Source organism: Hemicordylus capensis, chromosome 5 (assembly GCF_027244095.1).
Source record: "Hemicordylus capensis ecotype Gifberg chromosome 5, rHemCap1.1.pri, whole genome shotgun sequence".
Lineage (NCBI taxonomy): Eukaryota > Metazoa > Chordata > Lepidosauria > Squamata > Cordylidae > Hemicordylus > Hemicordylus capensis.
In genome coordinates this window covers 75,339,587-75,361,222 of record NC_069661.1, presented here as the reverse complement: position 1 = coordinate 75,361,222, position 21,636 = coordinate 75,339,587, and the positions used below count along the sequence as shown (strand labels likewise).

General features: G+C 41.4%; 1 protein-coding gene and 1 long non-coding RNA gene across 8 annotated transcripts in view; both read right to left on the bottom strand.

The window, feature by feature from the left end:
• The window catches only part of PALLD (palladin, cytoskeletal associated protein), a 329,355-nt gene that overhangs the window by 232,458 nt on the left and 75,261 nt on the right, over positions 1–21,636 (bottom strand). Inside the window, exon 1 of one of the 7 annotated variants that reach the window (XM_053257740.1) lies at positions 3,778–3,794. The exons of 5 other annotated variants lie outside the window; for them this stretch is intronic. In XM_053257740.1, the coding sequence (XP_053113715.1) occupies positions 3,778–3,782 (5 nt within the window). In that variant the 5' untranslated portion in view covers positions 3,783–3,794. Of the gene's footprint in view, positions 1–2,406; positions 2,988–3,777; positions 3,795–21,636 lie in introns of those variants that run through there. One more of the 7 variants, XM_053257741.1, reaches the window with a different exon arrangement.
• Positions 9,516–18,958, bottom strand: LOC128328118 (uncharacterized). The gene is made up of 3 exons (XR_008309032.1): positions 18,881–18,958; positions 12,211–12,550; positions 9,516–9,652 (listed from the first exon to the last, which is right to left on the bottom strand). It is a non-coding gene; the product is annotated as an uncharacterized LOC128328118 (long non-coding RNA).

The window sequence follows — 21,636 nt, the reverse complement described above, 5'->3', positions numbered from 1 at the left end:
ATTTGTTTGTTTCATTCTGGAGGTATAAATGAACACTATATATCAGGTCAGGAAAAGATTCCCAGAACTCCTGGTGACCCTGCTTTTCCCCACGTCACCCACCACTTGCCTATATCTTTGCCTTATCAAGGAGTTGTTTTCTCTTTATTTACCTTAGTACACACTTCGTACATATCATGCCTTTCATTTATCATATGACGCATACACTATGGAAGTCTGCAGGAGATAAGTGTATGGGGAAGTTGTGCAAAGGGGAATGTGAATTTCATGCAATATGATTTTCTAGTCCTTTCCAGCTCTATCAAGATCAGTTCTTGGAAATTAATACACTTTTTTTTAAAGGCAGGAGAAATGCAGTAGATTCATCATGCCATAAATGACACAATATTGCATCTCTGGAAACCAAGTAATTTAAAATATTACAGGATATAATGGTATTGGTAGGAGAGCAAGATTCCAGAAAAGACCACTCCAATTTTAGCTCTGAACTGGAATCTTTGGTAGTTGAAGTCTCCAGTTCCAACTGAGTGAATTCTATTTTATAAATAGACTAAACAACAGCATGGAAGAGGAGATGTATTTCCCAATGCAATGTTGACAATTTGCTGGTGAGAAAGAAAGTCAGCATCATGCTGAAAAGGGAAATTTTTTAAGCTCCATACACATTCTATGGGAACTCAAGATTTTCATTAGCAAGCAATTGATTAGATTAATAGAACACTTGTTCACCATGTGCACTGACCAACAGAGGATGCCAGAATTATTCAGACTTGGTTAGAACTATGGAGAAAAGCAAGTTCTTCCTAAAGCAGAGTTCTTATTTCACAGATGCAGCTTAGCTGTCAAAGTAGTAAAGTTAAGTATTGTGAAATATTTAAATGAATATTATAGTCTGGTTTTATAGAAAGCTTGCATGACTTACAACTTTTTTTCTTCAACACAAAGCAAACCAGAAACAACGGTTTTATTTACTGGGTGACAACTAAGAAGAGTAATTAACCCCTGTTAACTTGGCAAAGAGGCACCTTTTAACATGGTGATTTTCTTTTATTTAGCAGGGGGAGAGTAACTGGCCCTATCCACCTCCAGCACAGTACCTCCAGTGACTGTTGCTGGTGTCTATCTTATCGTTCTTTTTAGATTGTGAGCCCTTTGGGGACAGGGATCCATATTATTTATTATTTCTCTGTGTAAACTGCCTTAAGCCATTTTTGAAAGGGCAGTATAGAAAATAAATGAATGAATGAATAAATGAATAAATGAATGAATAAATAAGTTCTAATCTAGCAGAAACGTATTTCCATCATTTCATTCTTTCCTCCTTGTCTTAATACAAGATCTAGACAAGTTCAGCATTTTGAAGCCTCATTGACCTCAATAGGAAAGTTAAGCATGGACTCCATTCTCTCCTATTGAAATCAGACAACACAGTATACATCAGTTTGGCTGGATTGTGCTTGTAGTTGCTTGTTTGTTGGTGTAACTCTAGGATATATTTAAAAACGGTGAACAAGCATTCCCCTCCTGTATCTGTAGTCCATAAAGGATGGTACATGCTCAGACATATTGGTACCTACACCAGCACTGGCTTTTAAGCTACATATAAGGAGTTATTGAATTCAGTTTTAGGAGTGCAAAAACAGAGGTTTGCGAATGAATGAAGACCGTTCAAAGAAGTGACCTATTTGTTGTCTGCATAGAGCATAGCTCTGTGGAGGCAGACAGAGGGGCGGGGAGAAGAATACCCTCACTGATCATATGAACTGAACTACTGTCATGCTCAATTTTCCCGTTACTTGTGCCAGACAGAATAATCCTCGTGGCCCAGGTAGAATCATACTCAACACCTCATAGGACTTCAGGAATTAGATTGCTCTCAGTAAAAGCTGTGCTTTTAAAGAACTAGGTGAAGACCAACAAGCTTACCACACAGAGCCCCATAATAAAGCCCTTTCAGTACAAGAGAGGTACTTTGGGGGTTTAGCAAAATCCTTGCATTCTTTCTTTTTCTGCCTCGAAGGGCGAGAGGCAGACAAAGGGACAAGGAAAGGGGGGGGGGAACTCTTTAGAGAAACAGTCGAGACGTTTATCACTCAGCACAGAGATTATCAGTCACAAAAACAAACGCATGGGGTGCATTTTCCACCCCCTGCACCTAAAGTCCATCACTCTCTGAATACAATATAACCACTGTGGTACAGAGGACAAGCGCCCCCCCCCCCGCCGCATCTATCCCAGCCCCCCCACCCCACCCCACACACACAGCCGGCTGAGCTTTAGGCCTCCTTAGTTCTCAGGCTATCTGCAACTCTGGCTCCCTTGCTGCTCTAAATTCAGCCTAGCTGCAGACCAGAAGAGAGAGAAAATTAATAGACAGCTGAGCTTGTCGTATTTGCAACCACTTACGAGTCGTAGTAGCAGCAGCAGCAAACGAGGGAAGACGCTCGCCTGCGAGGAGTTCGGACTGATTCCCAAGCAAGAACAAAGGCTGCTGGCAGCGAGGAAGGCGAGCTGAAGTCCTCTGGCGTGCGGCCAACTTGTTGCTCTTGTTATTGCTCCCCAGGAGGAGCGAGTATTTGTGTGTACGCGCTCGCAGAGAGCATGCAGGAGCTGGGGGCTGGGAAGCCGAGGGTGTGCGTCGGGGAGGAATGCTGGGGATGTCCAAAAATAACACACGACAGCAGCAACCACTAGGATGATCCGTCTCCCTTCGCCCCCTACACAAATCGCATATGTGCACACGCTTTATCTTTTGCCTGGGGCTTTCGTTTGTGATCTCCCAGGGAAGGTAGGGAGCAAAATGCCTCAGAGAAAAAGCGTCTCCCTAGCCATCAACTTGTATTCAGCATCTAGAACGAACTCCCGTCATCTGCCAGGCTGCTGAATCTGCCAAGACAACTTGGGGAAAAGGGAGTGTTTGGGACCAATTAACAGTCAATTACGAAGCACAATGTGGCTTTTCTCCTACCAGCCTGTCTGCCTGTCACGCCCCTCCTCCTCAACACAAAAGCTATTGAAAGTTTCATGTGTGTCACCTGACAGTAATACTCTCCAATTGTTTCCCTTCCCATCACTTGGGATTTCTGGTTACTGCTGTTAAAGTTGCAGCGTCACGGGCGTTCACAATTACTAGCACCTTTTCAGTTGCGAAAGCGGGCTGGATTATTTTATTTGGTGAATTTGTGAAGACAGGTGGTGCAACATGTTTTTACTCAAGTGGATTGATGGCTATGCCCTCATTCTGTGCCTGTGGTCGGCCGGACACAGGGGATGCTGGATACTGCCTTTGGCACCTCAGCGTCTCTTTCTACCGGTGTAGTCGTTCCCACAGTTTTAAAAGAGGAGAGGGGGGCAGCATTTTCCAAATGCATAGAAACGATTAACATTTAAACTCATAACACAGATTAGTGTGATGTTATCACACAGCTAACTCAGTTTTACATACCAATTCTCATAAAAGAAGCTTTTTTAAAAAAAGTACTTTTTTACCCAACTCTGGAAGCGTACTTGTCGTAATCGACTGGATGGCACATTTTACTTTACCTATGGACATATATATTTCTATGTACTTTCATGTTCACAAATACCACCAATGTTACTCTCATGTTCACAAATAACATCTAGTACCTGGTTGAAAATGTATCTCCATGCTGCTCACTCTGTTGAATGTTTCCTGTTCTAGAGAGTTATGGATGATTACCACTTATGCCTTTTGAAATATATTTTATAGCCCAGTACAAAGCACAAATAAGATGGTTTCAGATATGTACTACCTACCACATCAAAAGTTTTGGTATATTTTTAGGCGTGTCTGGTATATGTTTAGGATGTACTTCCCACCATGCTTATAAGCACATATTTAAACCACCTGTTTTCAGGAACACTTGATTGCAATCAGACATATTTATTTTGAAATAAGTTCCACTCTGTGTTTAGAGGGACATACTCCCAAGTAAGTGTGCATAGGACTGCAGCCTTAAAGTAACATACAATTCCCTTACAAGGGAGGCATGTATTCTGGTCAGTGGTAAAGAGACATCCAAGTAATGGCTCGTGTTTATATTTCAAAGGGTAAATAGCCAAAAGGAGCAGCCATCCTTTTCTCAAGCATGCCTTGATAAAACCTGAAATATTTTTCTACAGGCACAGTCTCCTGCATAATATCTCCTTTATTCCATTGTAAGACACAAATTGGTCATACCCAGTAACAGGTAAGAGTTTTGGTAAACCCAAATGCTCTCCTCTCCCCCTTTTTTGTGATTTTTTTTTAGTTGGTTATGACCTGTTCTTGTTTGGATTTAGTGAACATCAGGCATAGAACTGCCTTTCAGAAGTGGTATATCTTAAGCACACTACATATAACATGCACTTTGAACCTACATTTGTTCAAGTTCAAACATACAAGTCCAAACCAGCAGACAAGTACGCTTCCAGAGTTGGGTTTTTGCTACCAAAGGAACACAGTGTTCTCCATGAGTAAGTTCACAGCTGCAAGCTGTATGGCTTTTATGTCAAGGGAACCCTTGAGAATAAAAACACATAATTCTGACATTTTCCTCATGCACTAGCACAGGTCTTACTGAAAAGCTAGTTGAACATGATCCAGCTAGTTTATAATTACTATAGATACTTCATTGTGATTTGATTGTAACTTACTTTAATTATGAGTTTTGATAGAATTCTAATTGATTGATTGATTGATTTCTATACCGCCCTTCCAAAAATGGCTCATCTTCCAAAATTGTACTGTGTGAAAGTGTTCTCAGTTTAGATGTCACTGTGTCTATGGCCAATCTAGGCCATCTTTTCCTTCAGATAAAGCTTTTAAGATGGTTTGTTGGGTATTATCACCAATTATTTTAATATTTAACTTGCTCATTTATCAATTAATCATCTACATGCATAGCAAGTAATATCGTGATGGGAGGTCCAATGCATATCTTTTGAAAATAAAGCTCCTTGTACTTCTCTTGTCACCATTGCCGTAAGAGTTCACACATGCAGATTCACCATATGATGACTTGAATGTGTGAAACAGTCACAATACTTTCAAACTGAGGTGGTTTTCAAATCTACCTTCTCATCTGAGAAGGTAGATTTTAAAACCACCTCAATAAATGATGTTATGTGATATACACACGTGGGAATAAGTCCCACAGTGCATAGTGATTGTTCTTCATTAGAACTAGTATTGCATTACATACAATAATAATAATAATAATAATAAGGGGAGGGAGGGGGAGAACTATACCTTTCTTCAGGAAAGGACCAGAAAGCAAAAGGACAACTTTCACTTTTTAATGTGATGTGCTTCTCATCATGGGAAATCCTGAAAACATTGCTGTTTATTATTTTGTTGTTATATAACTTTGTTGTTACTTAAAGACAAAATGGCCAGGCAAGGCAAAAATAAACTGACAACAGTACCAGAAAGTTCAGGTAGCCTGTCAAAAAGGGTTCCAGCTGCAACTTGTCCCTGCAATAAACTGTGTGTTACTGAAACCCCTGAGCATTAAATAAGAATTCATAGATTATGTGATATAGGCTGCAGGGAGGTGAACCAGAAAGGATCGTTGTATTATTCACAATGATGTGGCTCAATGCTAGGATTGTATTCAATCATAATATAATATATAGGATATTAATATTAATAATTGTGAAATTATTCACAAGATTGTGAAATTATTCACAAGCTCAATGCTAGGATGGTGCTAAAACAAAGAGTGGAAGAATATTAAGAGTGCATTTAGAAGGGCATTCCATGCAATCATCAGTTTGGAAAAGGCCTTCTGGGTTATCTAGTGCAACCCTTGCAAAGTCCACTTAAATTAAATCTATACAGTCTAAGAAATCCAGCTGTTTCAGGCTGTTTGATCTACAATATTCCCTCCAACTCTGATTCCTACCAACTGGTTAGCGTGGGTTAGTAACTTCTGAGAGAGCTGGGAAAGCTTATCATGCAGCCAGATTAGATCTAAGGAATAAAGTTTGAATTCCTCCAGATTTTTAAAATATTAAAAACAGCAGGTAATTTTATAACCTTCTCTTGTACCTTGTACCCAATGGCAATTTCTCATAAGAAAAATTCTTTTAGGCATAGCTAAACCAGGAACAGATATATTTACTTGGCAACACTATGGGAAATGTCAGAAACAATTTTTTCAAATAAATATTAATATCACATGAAATAACTTGAATGGAACAATTTGCCATGCTTGAGAATATCGAGTGCTCTGTGCTATACAGAAAGCAAGTCTGAACTGATTTCCACAACCTTGGTGTTTCAGGATGGTTAAAAAAGTGTGCCATTAGCAGAGTGTATCTAAATGGAAATGATCCTGTTAAGGATCCTTTTTTGAATGCAGACATAATGAAGAAGGCACAATACATCTAGAATAAAGCTAGATTTATAGCATATATACATTCAAATTACAATTAATCCCCAATCACTTTTTATATCACCTTAAGACATTTTTAAATTAAATATTTGTTAGCTTATTTATAATTGCTGATTTTTAGTATAACAAATCTATAAGTGACATTTGCTCCAGCAACAAATAGAAATCCAAGCAATAATCCATGTCTATTATATGTAACATTAGTTTATTAAGTGCTCTTTAATATGTTCAAATACAATCTAGAAGTTGGGGTGACCAGCAAGGTGGCCAAATTTGCAGATGACACTTAACTATTTAGGATAGTGAAATCCACAATAGATTGTGAGCAGCTCCAAAAAGATCTCTCCAAATGGGGAGTGAGTAACAAAATTGCAAATGCAGTTCAATGTAAGCAAGTGTAAAGTGATGCACATTTAGGCAAAAAACACTAACTTCACATATGCACTGATGGGATCTGAGCTGTCAGTGACTGACTTGGAGAGAGATCTTGGGGTCATGGTGGACAGCTCATTGAAGGTGTCATCTCAGTGTGTGGCAGCTGTGAAAAAGGATAATTCCATTCTAGGAATATTATAATGTATATAATTATATTATAATTATATATTATATTATAATGCCCTTATAAAAACCTATGGTGCGGCCACATCTGGAGTACTGCATACACGTCACCGTGTCTTAAGAAAGATATCGTAGAACTGGAAAAGGTGCAGAAGAGGGCAACCAAAATGATCAGGGGCCTGGAGCACCTTCCTTATGAGGCTAGGCTACAGTATCTGGGGCTCTTTACACTGGAAAAGAGGTGACTAAGGGGAGACATGATTGAGGTGTATAAATTTATGCATGGAGTGGAGAGGGTGGACAGAGATACATCTTTCTCCATCTCTCACAACACAGAACCAGGGGTCACCCCATGAAACTGAAGGTTGGGAGATTTAGGACCGACAAGAGGAAGTACTTTTTCGCACAGCACATAATTAATCTATGGAATTCGTTGCCATGAGATGTGGTGATGGCCACCATCTTGAATAGCTTAGACAGATTCATGGCGGACAGGTCTATCAATGACTACTAGTCTGGTGGCTGTGGACCATCTCCAGCTTCAGAGTTGTTTACCATTAACTAGTATGAAAACTGGTTGAAAAATGGACAAAGAAACTTAGAGAGAGGTGATAGAGACATAGGAAGCTGCCTTCTACTGAGTCAGAACACTGGGCCATCTAGCTCAGTATTGCCTACACTGACTGGCAGCAGCTGTCCAAGGTTTCAGCAGGAGTCTTTCTCAGCCCTACTTGGAGATGCCAGGGATTGAACCTGGGACCTGCTGCATACAAAACAGATGCTCTACCAATGAGCTATGGCCAATACAAACTGCTGTGGTCAGTACAGCTGCATATCAGTCTTCTACTTAGAAAACCTTATCAAAGCAGTATTTCCCAGCTTCCTGTTGGAGAGAAATTTATGCCTAATGCAAGACAAGAGGGAATGTCAGACGCATTAGTTGAGGTGGTCCATGTGATGGGTTGAGTAGTGTCACCCTTCTAATGAGCCTACTCCTTGGGTCAATAGCTGGCCAGATGAAGAACCTATTGAAGTGAAAGAAACTCATGTTCATCTGCCTGCAGCATACATAAGAAGCCCACAGCCACAGAGGTTCATTTGATTTTTGGCGTGCCTTCCTATCCGCCCACTTTTTGTGCCTTGGTTATCTTATGCTGTTTATGAATATTGATTAACTGCTGGTGGATACAGTTGATGAGGAATCTTACCATGTCCTTGAATGGCTGAGCAGAATGTGGATTTTTGCCTTTCTCGTCATTTCCTCATAGCAAATGACCTAAATGTTTGGTTGTGCCAATGGACAGTCTAAATATGGATGTGAACTGCCCTGAGCAGTTCTGGGATGGGTGGTATATAAAAGAAAATATTCCCTTCCTTCCCCTTGGAAGCTCACTCAAGAGGAAACGTGTGATAGCAAATGTGTGATAGCAAATTATCACACATTTAATGCCATGTACATTTTGGCTCTTTTTGTTCTTGCCTAGCCATCCAGTTTTCCTTGTACCACAGGAATAGTCTCTGTTGCTGTCTGTCTGTCCCAGGCCCCTGCAAGTTTCATATCTGGACCAATTCTACCTTTAGTCCATTCTATAGCTGCACTTTTCTTTAAAGGGAAATTATATGAGTTCTTGCACTTTAAATAACTGGAATTACTTTTGTAAAGTTGAGATACATTGGAAATGATGTACAAGCAGGAAAAGTCGCCTTTGCTACTGGCCTTCCAATGTCGATACATCCAGCAGAAAAAGATAACTGATCCATTAGATTAAGCAAGTAAAAGTGAGGTCAGCTATGTTGCTCACCACATCCTCCTTGCTATATTTAAGACTAGAGAAGCTGGCATGCCTTAACCAATGCAGCCTAAGATAAGCCATGTTCTTTGGGGTAAACTTTGAAAGTGGAGTCATACATCCACTAACAATGTGAACAAGAGAGCCCAGCTTTTTAAAAGAACATTTTCAAAGGGGCACAAATCCAAAAACTATAAGTGAGAAAAAGAATAGAGCATTGGAGCCAAGCATTAGAAAAATATAGAATTTTTAAAAGAAAGTTGTTACAATAGTCCATATACATGAGATTTATTACACAGCAAATGTCTTATTTTTTGCTAAATTAGTAAGAACATCCTATTTCAGAGCTAATGAAAAAAGAAGACTGATGACTTTTTTAATTCTTTACATTTCTTTAAGGGTTTCAGGCCCTCAGAAATGCTCTACAATGGTTCTATTCAGTCAAATTTGACTTTACAAACATCTACGCTAGATCTTCACAAAAAGGCCAAGAAGTGATGGTCACATTATAATCTTGCATTGGTGTGGTATGCAGGGGAGGGGGAATTCACAGTAAATGTGGTCACAGCAGAAAAATATCTCCCTTTGTTATTTGTGTTTGAGTTTACTCACGTCTCACTTATGGTATTTCAGAGCATTAATGTAATGAAGGCTCTTGCTCAACATTTGTCTTTTTATTATTTTAACTAGATCTCCCTGAAGGATGTAGTGCCAGAGAACAAATGGAAGAATTTTGCTGGTTTCCATGTTAGCTGCTCCATATGTTTTCAATGAAAAGTCTTCTTTCTTTCTTTCTTTTTGGCTCATGCACAGACCCGAGAGTGCCCATATATGTCAAACAACTGAAACATACATTCATAGGACTGAAGAATCTCATAGTCTTGCTTGGGAAGTTTTGATGAGCATCTAGTTAATATCAGAACAGTATATTTTAGCCTTGTTACAATATTTATACTTGTGTTCTTTTTAAAGGAAAAAAAAATAGTTCCTTTATTTGTTAGTATTGTATGAGAATATCCATAGACATTTAGTTAATTCGCTATATAGCTGTTATTTAGCTATTGCTATTTAGTATACAAAATAGTTACTTACAGATCTGGTAACGTGAAATGTGCAAACATGTATAAAACTACGTAATATCTATCTATCTGTCTGTCTATCTATCTATCTTTCATCCTGGTTACTACTGAACTAACCAAAGATATATATAATGTTTATCCCCACCCACCACCCCCATTCAGAGAAATAAAACGTTGATCAAGTGATGTGTTAGAAATTACTATCAGCACTATCTCCTTCCTGCTTAGTGGAAAAGTTAACTTTATATAATCTCCAATATGCAGGTTATAAGCAAGAATTCCAAATGCTAAGCAAGAACTTTTACAGTCTGTTGTCCAACACCTTTAATTTTGTAAAGGGATATGAAACATGAATGTTATGATTGTTATTTTTATACTGCTCTTCAAGAAAAAAGTTCTATATAATGCAGACTTTAATTTCCAGCTATGATATGCTACCCAACATAGAGCAGTAATTCAAGATGTACAGCATGAGGAAGCCACCTGCATCACATCATAGATATTTGCAGGGGCATAGCAAGGTTGGATTGGGCCAGAGATGAGATTTTAAAATGCCCCCCCCCCAAAGTCCAGGGCCTCCGCACACCCCAGGCCCCCAAGGATTTAAGTCTGATATTTCAAAATATGTATGCTGACTGGAAATACATTTCACTGAATACACACATGCACACTTCGCAATGTATAGTGATATACATTGAGTACTATTTATTTGTGCTACTTTTAATGCCTAGAATACATAAGAAACACTAATGATTAAAATGATTAGCAAAGGAGACTTTCAACCATGCAGTGTGAGCCTGTGTATGTTTTCTCAGAATTCTGAACAAATTCAGTAAAGTTTGATTCCAGGAGGTTTTTCACAAGGGGCTTTTAAAACCCTTTAACATACATCTCCTCTGGAATGGAGGTGCTGCATTCACATGTTGGCCAGATTTACCCTGAAGTCCCTGCAAGTTATTGGGAGCAGCTCACATGCAATTCAGGTTTTTCAGTGCTCATTAGAGTGTAGCCTGCTTTACATCCAGAGTAAAACAACAACAACATTATTTTGCGTTGGTTCTTTGGGACAACTTCAATTTCGCAGTAAAACCTCCCAATAAACTTGCAGTAAAGCCTGCTGTATGTAAAAGTCCTAGGTAAGTGAGTGGAGAATTACAGCCTCAGGCAGCAAATCTAACCACATTTAGCTGGAAGTACATTTCACTGAGACCTAAAGGACTTTCTAGCAAGGAAAACATGTCTACTTAAAAATAAACTCTATTGCATTCAACTGTCTGAGATCCTTCCCTGTTAAGTGCATATAGGATTGCACATGCTCAGGGACGTAAAGCAAACCAAACTAATTTGTGCTCTCAGCATATTTTGCTCCCTATCGGAGACCAGTAAGTTCCACTGAAGCAAGGCAGATAGGTGGGGAGAAATAGAGAAAAGAGCAAGAATTAGCACCCTTTCTCAGAAGAAAAAGAGGGGGTGGAAGAATGAGGAATCTGCCTCTTCTTGGTAAAATTTTAAGATAGATGAGACATGCCGGGGCTCACCGAGCTCCTGAAGTTACACCCTAGTCTGTCCTAAAAGTAATTCTCACGACTCCCCAATGTGGAAGTAGGGCTAGTTATTCTGAGATAAAAACCACTTTCTGCAGGTGCTCAGAAGCAGGGTCGTCCCTAGTGGGGTGTGGGGCAAATCAGCATGTGCAGGGCATCCTTGACATTTCATATCATTACAGAATCATACTGACTGAAGACATACAGTGTAAATAGTGTAAGTGGGGTTTGGGGGCATTTCCAACCAGCTTGTCATTTATAAAGAAGAAGAAGGAAAAAAAGCACAGCACATCTAGCTCAGTATTGCCTACACTGACTGGCAGCAGCTGTCCAAGGTTTCAGCGGGAGTCTTTCTCAGCCCTACTTGGAGATGCCAGGGATTGAACCTGGGACCTGCTGCATACAAAACAGATGCTCTACCAATGAGCTATGGCCAATACAAACTGCTGTGGTCAGTACAGCTGCATATCAGTCTTCCGCTTAGAAAACCTTATCAAAGCAGTATTTCCCAGCTTCCTGTTGGAGAGAAATTTATGCCTAATGCAAGACAAGAGGGAATGTCAGACGCATTAGTTGAGGTGGTCCATGTGATGGATTGAGTAGTGTCACCCTTCTAATGAGCCTGCTCCTTGGGTCAATAGCTGGCCAGATGAAGAACCTATTGAAGTGAAAGAAACTCATGTTCATCTGCCTGCAGCATACATAAGAAGCCCACAGCCACAGAGGTTCATTTGATTTTTGGCCTGCCTTCCCATCCGCCCACTTTTTGTGCCTTGGTTATCTTATGCTGTTTATGAATATTGATTAACTGCTGGTTGATACAGTGGATGAGGAATCTTACCATGTCCTTGAATGGCTGAGCAGAATGTGGATTTTTGCCTTTCTCGTCATTTCCTCATAGCAAATGACCTAAATGTTTGGTTGTGCCAATGGACAGTCTAACTATGGATGTAAAGCCGTTCTGGGATGGGTGGTGTATTACAGAAAATATTCCCTTCCTTCTCCTTGGAAGCTCACTCAAGAGGAAATGTGTGATAGCAAATGTGTTATATCACACATTTAATGCCATGTACATTTTGGCTCTTGTTGTTCTTGCCCAGCCATCCAGTTTTCCTTGTCCCACAGGAATAGTCTCTGTTGCTGTCTGCCTGTTGCACATGCGTCGCAGTTCTCACTCAGACCTGGGTTGCAAAACAACTTGAATGTTATTGCATTTATGAATGAATGAATGAATGAATGAATGAATGAATGAATATAAAATAGTTTTTGTAATTTTCTGCCATGAAACAAGCCACTTACAGGAATTTTTAGATAGTTTAAAAAATAAGCCAGCAAATTTTCCAATCTGTTTCAAATTAAATATTCAGAGACTTCTCAGTCTCTCTCCCCCATATTAAAGCCCTACAGCAAGCAAGCAGATCATTCATATATATATATATATAGAGAGAGAGAGAGAGAGAGAGAGAGAGAGAGAGAGAGAGAGGCGTGGGGGTTAACCACAAAAAGGAATTCACATTTTACCTACCCTTACCTGAGTAAGGGCAGCCAGCGCTGGCCACTCTGCCTGCCTCCTGCCTTGCTGGCTGCCTGCTGGGGCACTGGAGTTCAGGCTTCAGGGAGGCCTGCATGGAGGCCTCTCTGGAAGCACCACCCACCTGCCAATCAGCTGAGAGTTGGGGAGAGAAGGAGCTCTAGCAGTGCTTAGATTGCCGGCCAGGAGGGCAAGCAGGAGAGAGGGCAAACAGGACTGGCTGAGTGAGGGGCTTTGGGGCTGGGCGGGTGGGCAATGGGGAGTCATGTGACATGTCTCTGGGGAGCCCTCAAGACAGTGGGGCCCCCAGACAACTGTCTCCCCTTGCCTGGTCGTAGTTCCGCTCATGGGTATTTGGTAGTAGTCTTGAGGCCTTTTCTGATGAATATAACAATATGTATGCACAGTTAATTTGCGGGGGATATAGGGAGGATTTGCAAAAGTACTTTATGCGCACAGTGGAAAACACATGTAGCTCTGAATCAGCAGCACTATGTCCTCAGTTACATACAAAAAATCCTAGAACATTGGATAAATTTTTATAATCTTCATAATAATGGTTGAGCAGTGTGCGTTTGGAAGTAGAGAGCTAGAGGAAAAGACAGTCAGAAGTCAACTATCACAAAGGAATTACACAGTAAAATACAAACTCAGAAATAGTCTTGTAAATAGGCTTATGTAACACTTGGGATCTTTTTATTTTGAACTAAAATCCATGTTTATGTGTATTAGAATCTGCATTTGAGAATGCAATTTTGAACACATGCAATGTCTCCAAGAATTATTTCCAGATAAGATATGTTTGGCAGAGATCCCATGGACCAGGTCAGCCAGTGTGTGGGGGGTGGACATCCCTATAGATCACCTGGTAAAGCCTGCTGAGTCCTGACTATATCACAGAGGTCTCATGCTTCAGCTGCAATGGGCCTCCTGTATCAATCAATCAGCTTTTATGTAGAATGAGTTAATGTTGGGTGTTTGGATACCTGTGAAGTGAAAGATGAGTTTCACCAGGCTGCCTGTTTCACCCACTTCTAGGGTAAATTGGCTTTCATCAGGGAAAACAACAACAATCTTTAAAATGCCATTCAGGAACATTTACTGTGCAGGAGTAACTCTTCCAAAGCCATTGAAACAAACTATTGGTACTGATGTGGTGAGGGAAATTTATTTATGAATAGTTAGTAAGCAGATTTGCAAAGGTAACTGCACAGAGACTGGTTGTTAAACTTAGGACTGGGTCTCACGATCAGTGAGACCCGGTTCCTAGCGGTGAGCAGGAAGAGCGGGCTAAGCCCGCTCTCCCCACTCACGAGCGGGCAGGGAGCCCTGGGTGGCCGGATTGGCCGCCCACACGATGGCCGGCTCCGAGACGACTGGGGAGCTCGGCTGGGGAGCTCGGGGGCCACGTGTATGGGGCATACTGGGCCAGAAGCCCCAGTATGCCCTGCGCAAGTGCGCAGGGCATACTGGGGAGACCCCCGAGCTGGGAGGCTGCTTTTAAGCCTCCCGGCCAGGGGTCTACTCACAAGTAGCCACAGCACGGAGCCGCGCTGCGGCTACTCACGAGCAGATAACCCGGGTTTGCGGAGCACTCGCTCCGCAAACCCAGGCTAAGGGGCGGGCTACAGGAGTGGGTTAGCCGCTCCAGAACCACCGGGCTCGGCTGCGAGCCCGGTGGTTCTGACGACCCACAAAAATCGGGCTAGGATTTTCCTAGCCTGATTTTTGTGATCGTAAGAATAGCCCCTTATTTTACAGTGTCCAATTTGTGATGTATCATGAGACCCCTTTCATGTATAAATGGAGAAACTCCACATTTAGACCTCAGCAATCAACTGTTGTGAGATGGAAAACTTTTTCAGGACAACATGCCTCACTGGATTTGCATCATCTGAAAGATGGCAGGTGTTAAGAACGACCTGTGTTCATATAATTTTTCAGGAAGACAGTTTTTCATGGTAGTCCAGTAGCAGAAAGACGATGGAACTACAGTAGTATTCCACATGACACTCTATGCATTTTAATGCTGTGACTTGTGGAATATTTCATGCTGCAAACAACAACTGGCATGTTGGGAACTGTAACAAGTCTAGCAACACCAAAATCTTCCAGTGGGGGCAGGGGGGAGTAGCTAATGATTCTGGTATTTTTAAGTGGGATTTTTTCATGTTTTTGTGTTAATATTGCTCCCAGTGGCAGCCGAAGACCCCAGCATGCCTGAGACAAGGCACCAAATGCTGCCTTTCCCCCTACATATCTTTTGCTTTGAGAAGGGAGCAGAAGGGGGGAAACTTGCCACTTTGCTGTTGCCCCAATAATTGCTGCTTGAGAGAACTGCCTCACCTCACTTCAGCTCATTAAAGGCCCACTCCGATTGCCCCTCCAAGATGTGCAGCCAGTTTGTGTTTAGTGTTGCCAACATCCTCTTTTCACTCACATCTCACATACACAAAGCATATGAGCTCAGCTGGGTACAGTTCCATCATCCTGAGTTGTTGCAGCAGTGACTGTCCAGGATGTTTTGTGCACAAGTGCAACTCCTCATGGGACTGCTACACTCGTGCAATGGCCGTTGCATTGGATTTGCACCCACTTTTTTAGTTGTACAGAAGGCCATAGGATAAGTGCTTAATGTAACCACCCTGAGCCATTTTTTGGAAGGGTGGTAAATTAGATAGATAGATAGATAGATAGATAGATAGATAGATAGATAGATAGATAGATAGATAGATACTGTAAATTCACTTCTAGGTTATAGAAGATCATGAAATTATTTCAATATAACCAGTTTTGAAAGCAGTAGGAAAAGACTAGGCTGCTCATTCATATGCATTTTGCCTGGGAATAAGTAGGTATCTTTCACAGCCTTCAATTGGAAGGCTATGACTCTATGCACTTATCTATGCACTTATGCACTTATTAGGAGGTCCCATTGAAATCAGTGGGATCTGTTGTAGAATAAAGATTGGATTGTGTGCTGCATATTACTTAGCAATATTTAACTAAACTTTATACAGAAAACATATGTAACAGCTTCCTTGATTTTTTTAAAATGAAAAACAGCCACAGGAGACTGCCATTGGGAGTAGAGGAATATCAGGGATGGCCTGCTTAAATATTTCCCCTTTAGATCTTTTTCACTCACCAATGGAGCTTCAAAAGACATATTTTCCTCCAAGGGTCAAAAAGCAGCTTGTGGCAGGGGGCGGAGCGGGCGGGGAGACAATACTGAGCAGAAAAAAGGCTAGAAGGAAAAGGTTTGAATAGTCTTCTCCCTCCCTCCCCCCCCCATTTCTCTGCTCCCAATCACAGCCTCTTGTGCTTTTTACTAAAAATAAGTTGCATCTGCCATGCAATGTCTAGTTTGGCACCTAGGAAGTGCTTTTAAAAGTAGTTTTGCAAATCTAAGCCATGTTAGACATGCCTATTTCTGATATCAATTAATGTCCCATGGTAAAACATGTTTACCAGGTTTAACTTGGACCAGATGTCATGAGTTCTTGAAAAAAAGAGATTAGATACATTTGTCACAGTTTTAGATATAGGTATAACTAATACAGTAAAATGCTTTTCAAATACCGTTTGCCATGTTAATGCTTTTTGAACAAAAAACCCTCTTGGAACTGGCAGACAAACCCAGCCCAGCCATATCAAGACTTTTAAACTAGGATGTGAAAATGCATTTAATATGACCAGCATTGATGTTTCCAAGGCAGGGCAGGCTGAGACCATTTTGCAAGTACTTGCAAAGTAGGATCTAACTCTCTGAGGTAATTGTGTATAGATTGTAAGGCAAGACATAGCTATCCTAACATATCCAAACACTGTAGGCAGAAGTGTATTTTCTTCATGTCATAAATGATGCCAAAAAATTAAAACTACCAAGGAATCTTAGCTATTGATAAAGCCATGTAGAAATTAACAGTGTTGTATCAAGACTGTAGTATATAGAGTGAATGGTCCTGCTTAGATGTAAAACAGAATATAAGTAAATGACATAACTGACAAGACTTGTTAAAACATTTTCAGATTATCAGAACTAGATTCTACTTTCATACATTCAGGTGAGTGAATATAGTGGATCAGTTAAGCAATACAGTGAATTAATGTTCTTTCTCATGGTCAGTAAGAAAGGGCTTCAATCTGCTGGGGAGAAAGCCTTAAAATGTTTACCTCCCCAGCAGACGATCAAGGGCTCCTTCCTGGTGGGCAGGTTCTTCCCAGCCCCCAGAACTCCTAGAATGTACTGTGCAAGAGCACAATGCATTATAGAGATCTTCTTGGCACTGGCCAGGAGGCTACTTGCATGTAGGTTTTGTGAGAAGGAACGTGGCACCGACACACAAGCACAAAGCTCAGTTTAAGGGTGCCCTCGTGCCCCAAACCCAGGCTAAGCGGTGGGCTCCCTAAGTGGGTTTGCCCAGAGGCGTATCTAGGGAAAATAGCACCTAGGGCAAGCACTGAAATTGCGCCCCTGTCCAAACAGGAATGATGGGACTTGTAGTTAACAATATCTGGAAATCCCTGTTAAAAGGAACACTGTATCATCTAGACATGGTTGTTGATCAAAACCCGAAAACATGAGCCATCTCTGTAAAAGACTTAGAACAACAGTCAGTAGTTATGCGAGGATTCCAAGTGTCATTTTCTCTGTCTCATCTCATTCTTTTTAAAAAACATGACTATGTCCTAGAGGATCACCTGCCCAAATAGCCACTAGCAAAATAGGGGAAGAAGAAGGTGGTGGTGGTGGGTCTATAAACCAGTGAATGATTCCTGCCAGCCTTTGTCTTGTGATGACTGTTGGCTCATGATGGGATATATGTGCATTCACCACACTTGTGCTTACTTTGACACCAAGAGGGAGGAGGATACATTAGTTTGCCACACTAGGCAGAGGCATTTGCAACAGGAGCAGACAGCCAAGTTCTGCCAGGGCCAAAACCAGCCCCTGCCAGACTAAGAAATCATTGTAATTTGCCTCTTCCTGTCACAAGCAGTGTGCTGTTCTGTTATTATTGACTCTAACTCTCAGGTATCCCAGTCATGGATGGAAAATTCAGGGTCAATTTACAAGAGACACATTTTCTACATGGAAGTTTCTTCTGTGCAGGTGTTGTGCAGAAACACATGTGTAGTGACCGCCAGAGGCATAGCAAGGTTGGAACGGGCCAAGATGAGATTTTAAAATGGGCCCCCAGCCCCTCAAAGTCCAGGGCCTCCACACATCCCAGGCCCCCAAGGATTTAAGTCTGATATTTCAAAATAAGTATGCTGCCTGGAAATACATTTCACTGAATACACACATGCATACTTCACAATATATAGTGATATACATTGAGTACTATATATTTGTGCTATTTTTAATGCCTAGAACACTCTAGCAACGCTAATTATTAAAATGGCCCCCTCACTGAAGATTAGCAAAGGAGACTTTCAACCATGCAGGGTGAGCCTATGTTTGTTTTCAGGTTTGTTTTCAAGTTTGATTCCAGGAGGTTTTTCACACCAGGCTTTTAAAGCCCTTTAACACACATCTCTTCTGGAATGGAGGTGCTGCATTCACATGTTGGCCAGATTTACCCTGAAGTCCCTGCAAGTTATTGGAGAGCAGTTCACACACAAGAAAAATAAAATAAAATAAAATAATAAAATAAAATAAAATAAAAGCACAACACGTGCTTCACATTTCTCACTCAGACCTTCTGGGTTGCAAAACAACTTGAACATAAGTGCATTTATGAATGAATGAATGAATAGTTGTTCCAGAAGTTTTTGTAATTTTCTGCCCTGAAGCAAGCCACTTACAGGCCTTTTTAGATAGTTTTTGTTTTTAAAGCCAGAAAAATTTTCAATCTGTTTTAAATTAAATATTCAGAGACTTCTCAGTCTCCCTCCACCATATCAAAGCCCTATGGCAAGCAGACCCCTATATACCCGGGGTGGGGGTAACCACAAAAAGGAATTCACAGTCTACCTTGCAAAAGCTGTGCTGGATGGTCTGGGCAGAGGGTCTGCTGCAGAGAACTCTGCCAGCCTCCTTCCTGGCTTCCTGGGGCCTGCCGAGTTCAGGCTTCAGGGAGGCCTACTCGGAGGCCTCTCTGGAAGCCCCGCCCACCCGCCGATCAGCTGAGAGGCGGGGAGAGAAGAGCTCTGCAGTTTGCAGGCCGCTCAGATCCTAGGCCTCGCCGATCCTAGGCTGGAGCCGGAGGCAAGGCAAGCAGGATGGCAAGTGGCTGAGGGGCCCTCGGGCTGGGCAGGTGGGCAATGGGGTGGGGATGGCAGGAACTGGCAGGGAGCTCCCTCCTCGGTGGCACCTAGGGCACATGCCCTGGCTGCCCCCCCCGTTCCGCTTATGGGTTTGCCCCCACACCACTGCTGGGAGGCTCCTGGTGATCCATATATGCTGGCAAAACCAGGCTGGGCTTCCTTGGGGTGTGAATAGCCCGAGTATAGTAATTTCAGATACAGACAATTTAGGGCCACATTCTATAAAATAGATTTTATGTATCCACCTTCCTATGGCACAGTCTCATGTGGACACACAGAACCTGTGAACCAGTTCATCATAGATATGGCGGGTGATAATTCCTGTGGCACTCTTACCAGGTACTACAAGCAGATAATTATTGCTAGCTGCACCCATGATCATCCAGCCAACACATAATTTGTTTCTATGTATTTGGAGGGGGTTTTGTGTGTGTGTGTGTGTTTTTTTTTAAATAAAAGTCAACCAAATATAGGAATATAGAGGCCCTACCATTACAGGGACTTATGTTCTTTCTAATGGCCAAACTGGGCATGATGCAGGAGGTCACAGAACAGGATCCTAAAAAAAAAAAATGCATTCTAAAAAAAATGCAAATAGCGGCAATGAGAGGGGCCAGTTTGGACTAGTACCACGGCACTAGGTAAGGGATCGTAACCCTTTCACCAAGCACTATTTTCCAGTTAAATTGCCCATCAAGCTGCTATTTGTCTTGTGGGGCAAGTAACATATGATAGCTATATGTTTAACCCCAGATGACAGATAGCTTTGGAGAGGACTTTAACCAAGCAAATTGCATGGATTCTACTTATGGATGAATAGTAACCATGGCAAGAAGTTTTTATATAACTATTTTTTAAACTGCCATCCCTGAAGAAGGCATTCTGACACCAAAAAAAGCCTGGCTCCGGGTTTAAGGGGGCCTTTGGCAAGCTGCCCTCAGTGGTCTTCAAGGGTCACTCTGCCACCACCACACAAGGCTAGTGGCATGCAAATGGTCTCAGGTGTCAGCCCTGGGCCCTTAGTCTTTGCCCAACAATGCCAAGCCATGATGCTGGCTTGTGCCAGTGTATATTATTATGCATTATCTTATCACACACACACTGATCTAATAAACATTTTCAGATCAGCTTATTTGTTCATTTGCGATGAAAAGTACTATGTGAAAAGAGTTCAAAGCCCTTGAACTTTATATAGATAATGATGTGATCTTGCTTAGGTATCTGGGATCTCAGGGGTCAGCTTGCAAGCATCATCCCATCTGTGTACTATATATTACTGGCTGTCCCTATAAATATACTTTAAAAGGCAATTTTTGGTTTGTTTATCACATCCTTGAAAACAGAGTAGAGAGAAGCAATAGCAAACTGATGTTAACATACATGTATAAAAGTACGTATCAGATGTTTGCTGAGGAATTTTTATGGTCAAGGACAGCACCTTTGTGTATGTCAACTGACTAATCAGAAATAGGTAGGGAATTTAAATTTGCTTGTAAAACTGATGTCATGGAAGCATAAATGATTAGGAAGGCAACAACAGGAAGTCCATTAAGCGACAGCTATACTCCACTACCTAGGATATAGATTTCTGTTTCTTTAAGAAAGCAGTATGCAATTTCACATATAATAGTTCCATGTCTTTCAAATTTCAAAAATCATATTTATTCTATTTCCAGTTTGGTTTCACACAAGTCAGGTGCTATCCTACTGCAAAGAAAATTACCATGAACACGCAAACTATGCTTAATCTACAGCTCCAATGTTAACCCTCATTTTCATTTTCCATACAGATCCCTCATTTTCCATACAGATCATCACATTTTCATACAAATTACCCTTTCTATCTCTTTAGTCAGATACTCCACAATCATATATACCGTATATATATAATCTCCACAAAATATATATATGCAGCAATCTCCAGTTTTTGAGGAGCTGGGTAAGAAACTCTTGTGTGTAAACTACAAAAAAGTATAGAGATGTGCACAAAATGATTCAATGCATTCAGTAGGGACGCTCTGAATCATTTCAGCAGGATGGGAAGCAGAAGTTTTAAGGGTAAGCTAAACAGGTCCTTACCTGCTCCTCCTCTGCCCTGCTACTTTTCCTGCTGCACCACGGCGCTGCTCAGAAGTCCACCACTCAGAAATCTGCACACATGTGCAGCGGCCATGTGCATTCTGGCCCCTTGTGCAGGCTGCTGGGTCGGCACAACAGCTGTCCGCGGACTTCTAAGAGGCTCAGTGGCGCAGCAGAAAAAGTGGAGGAGAAGCAGATAAGGACATGCTTTGCTCATCCTTAAAGGTCCTGTCCCACACTCTGCTGAAACACTTTGTGCACACACTTTGTCCTAGAAAAATATATACCGACTTAAAGAAGCAGCCAGAGCTTCTAATATTAAATTAAGTCAATTGCTTCTGGAAGAAGGATTTAGACATGGAAAAGCTGATCCTTAGCTGTACA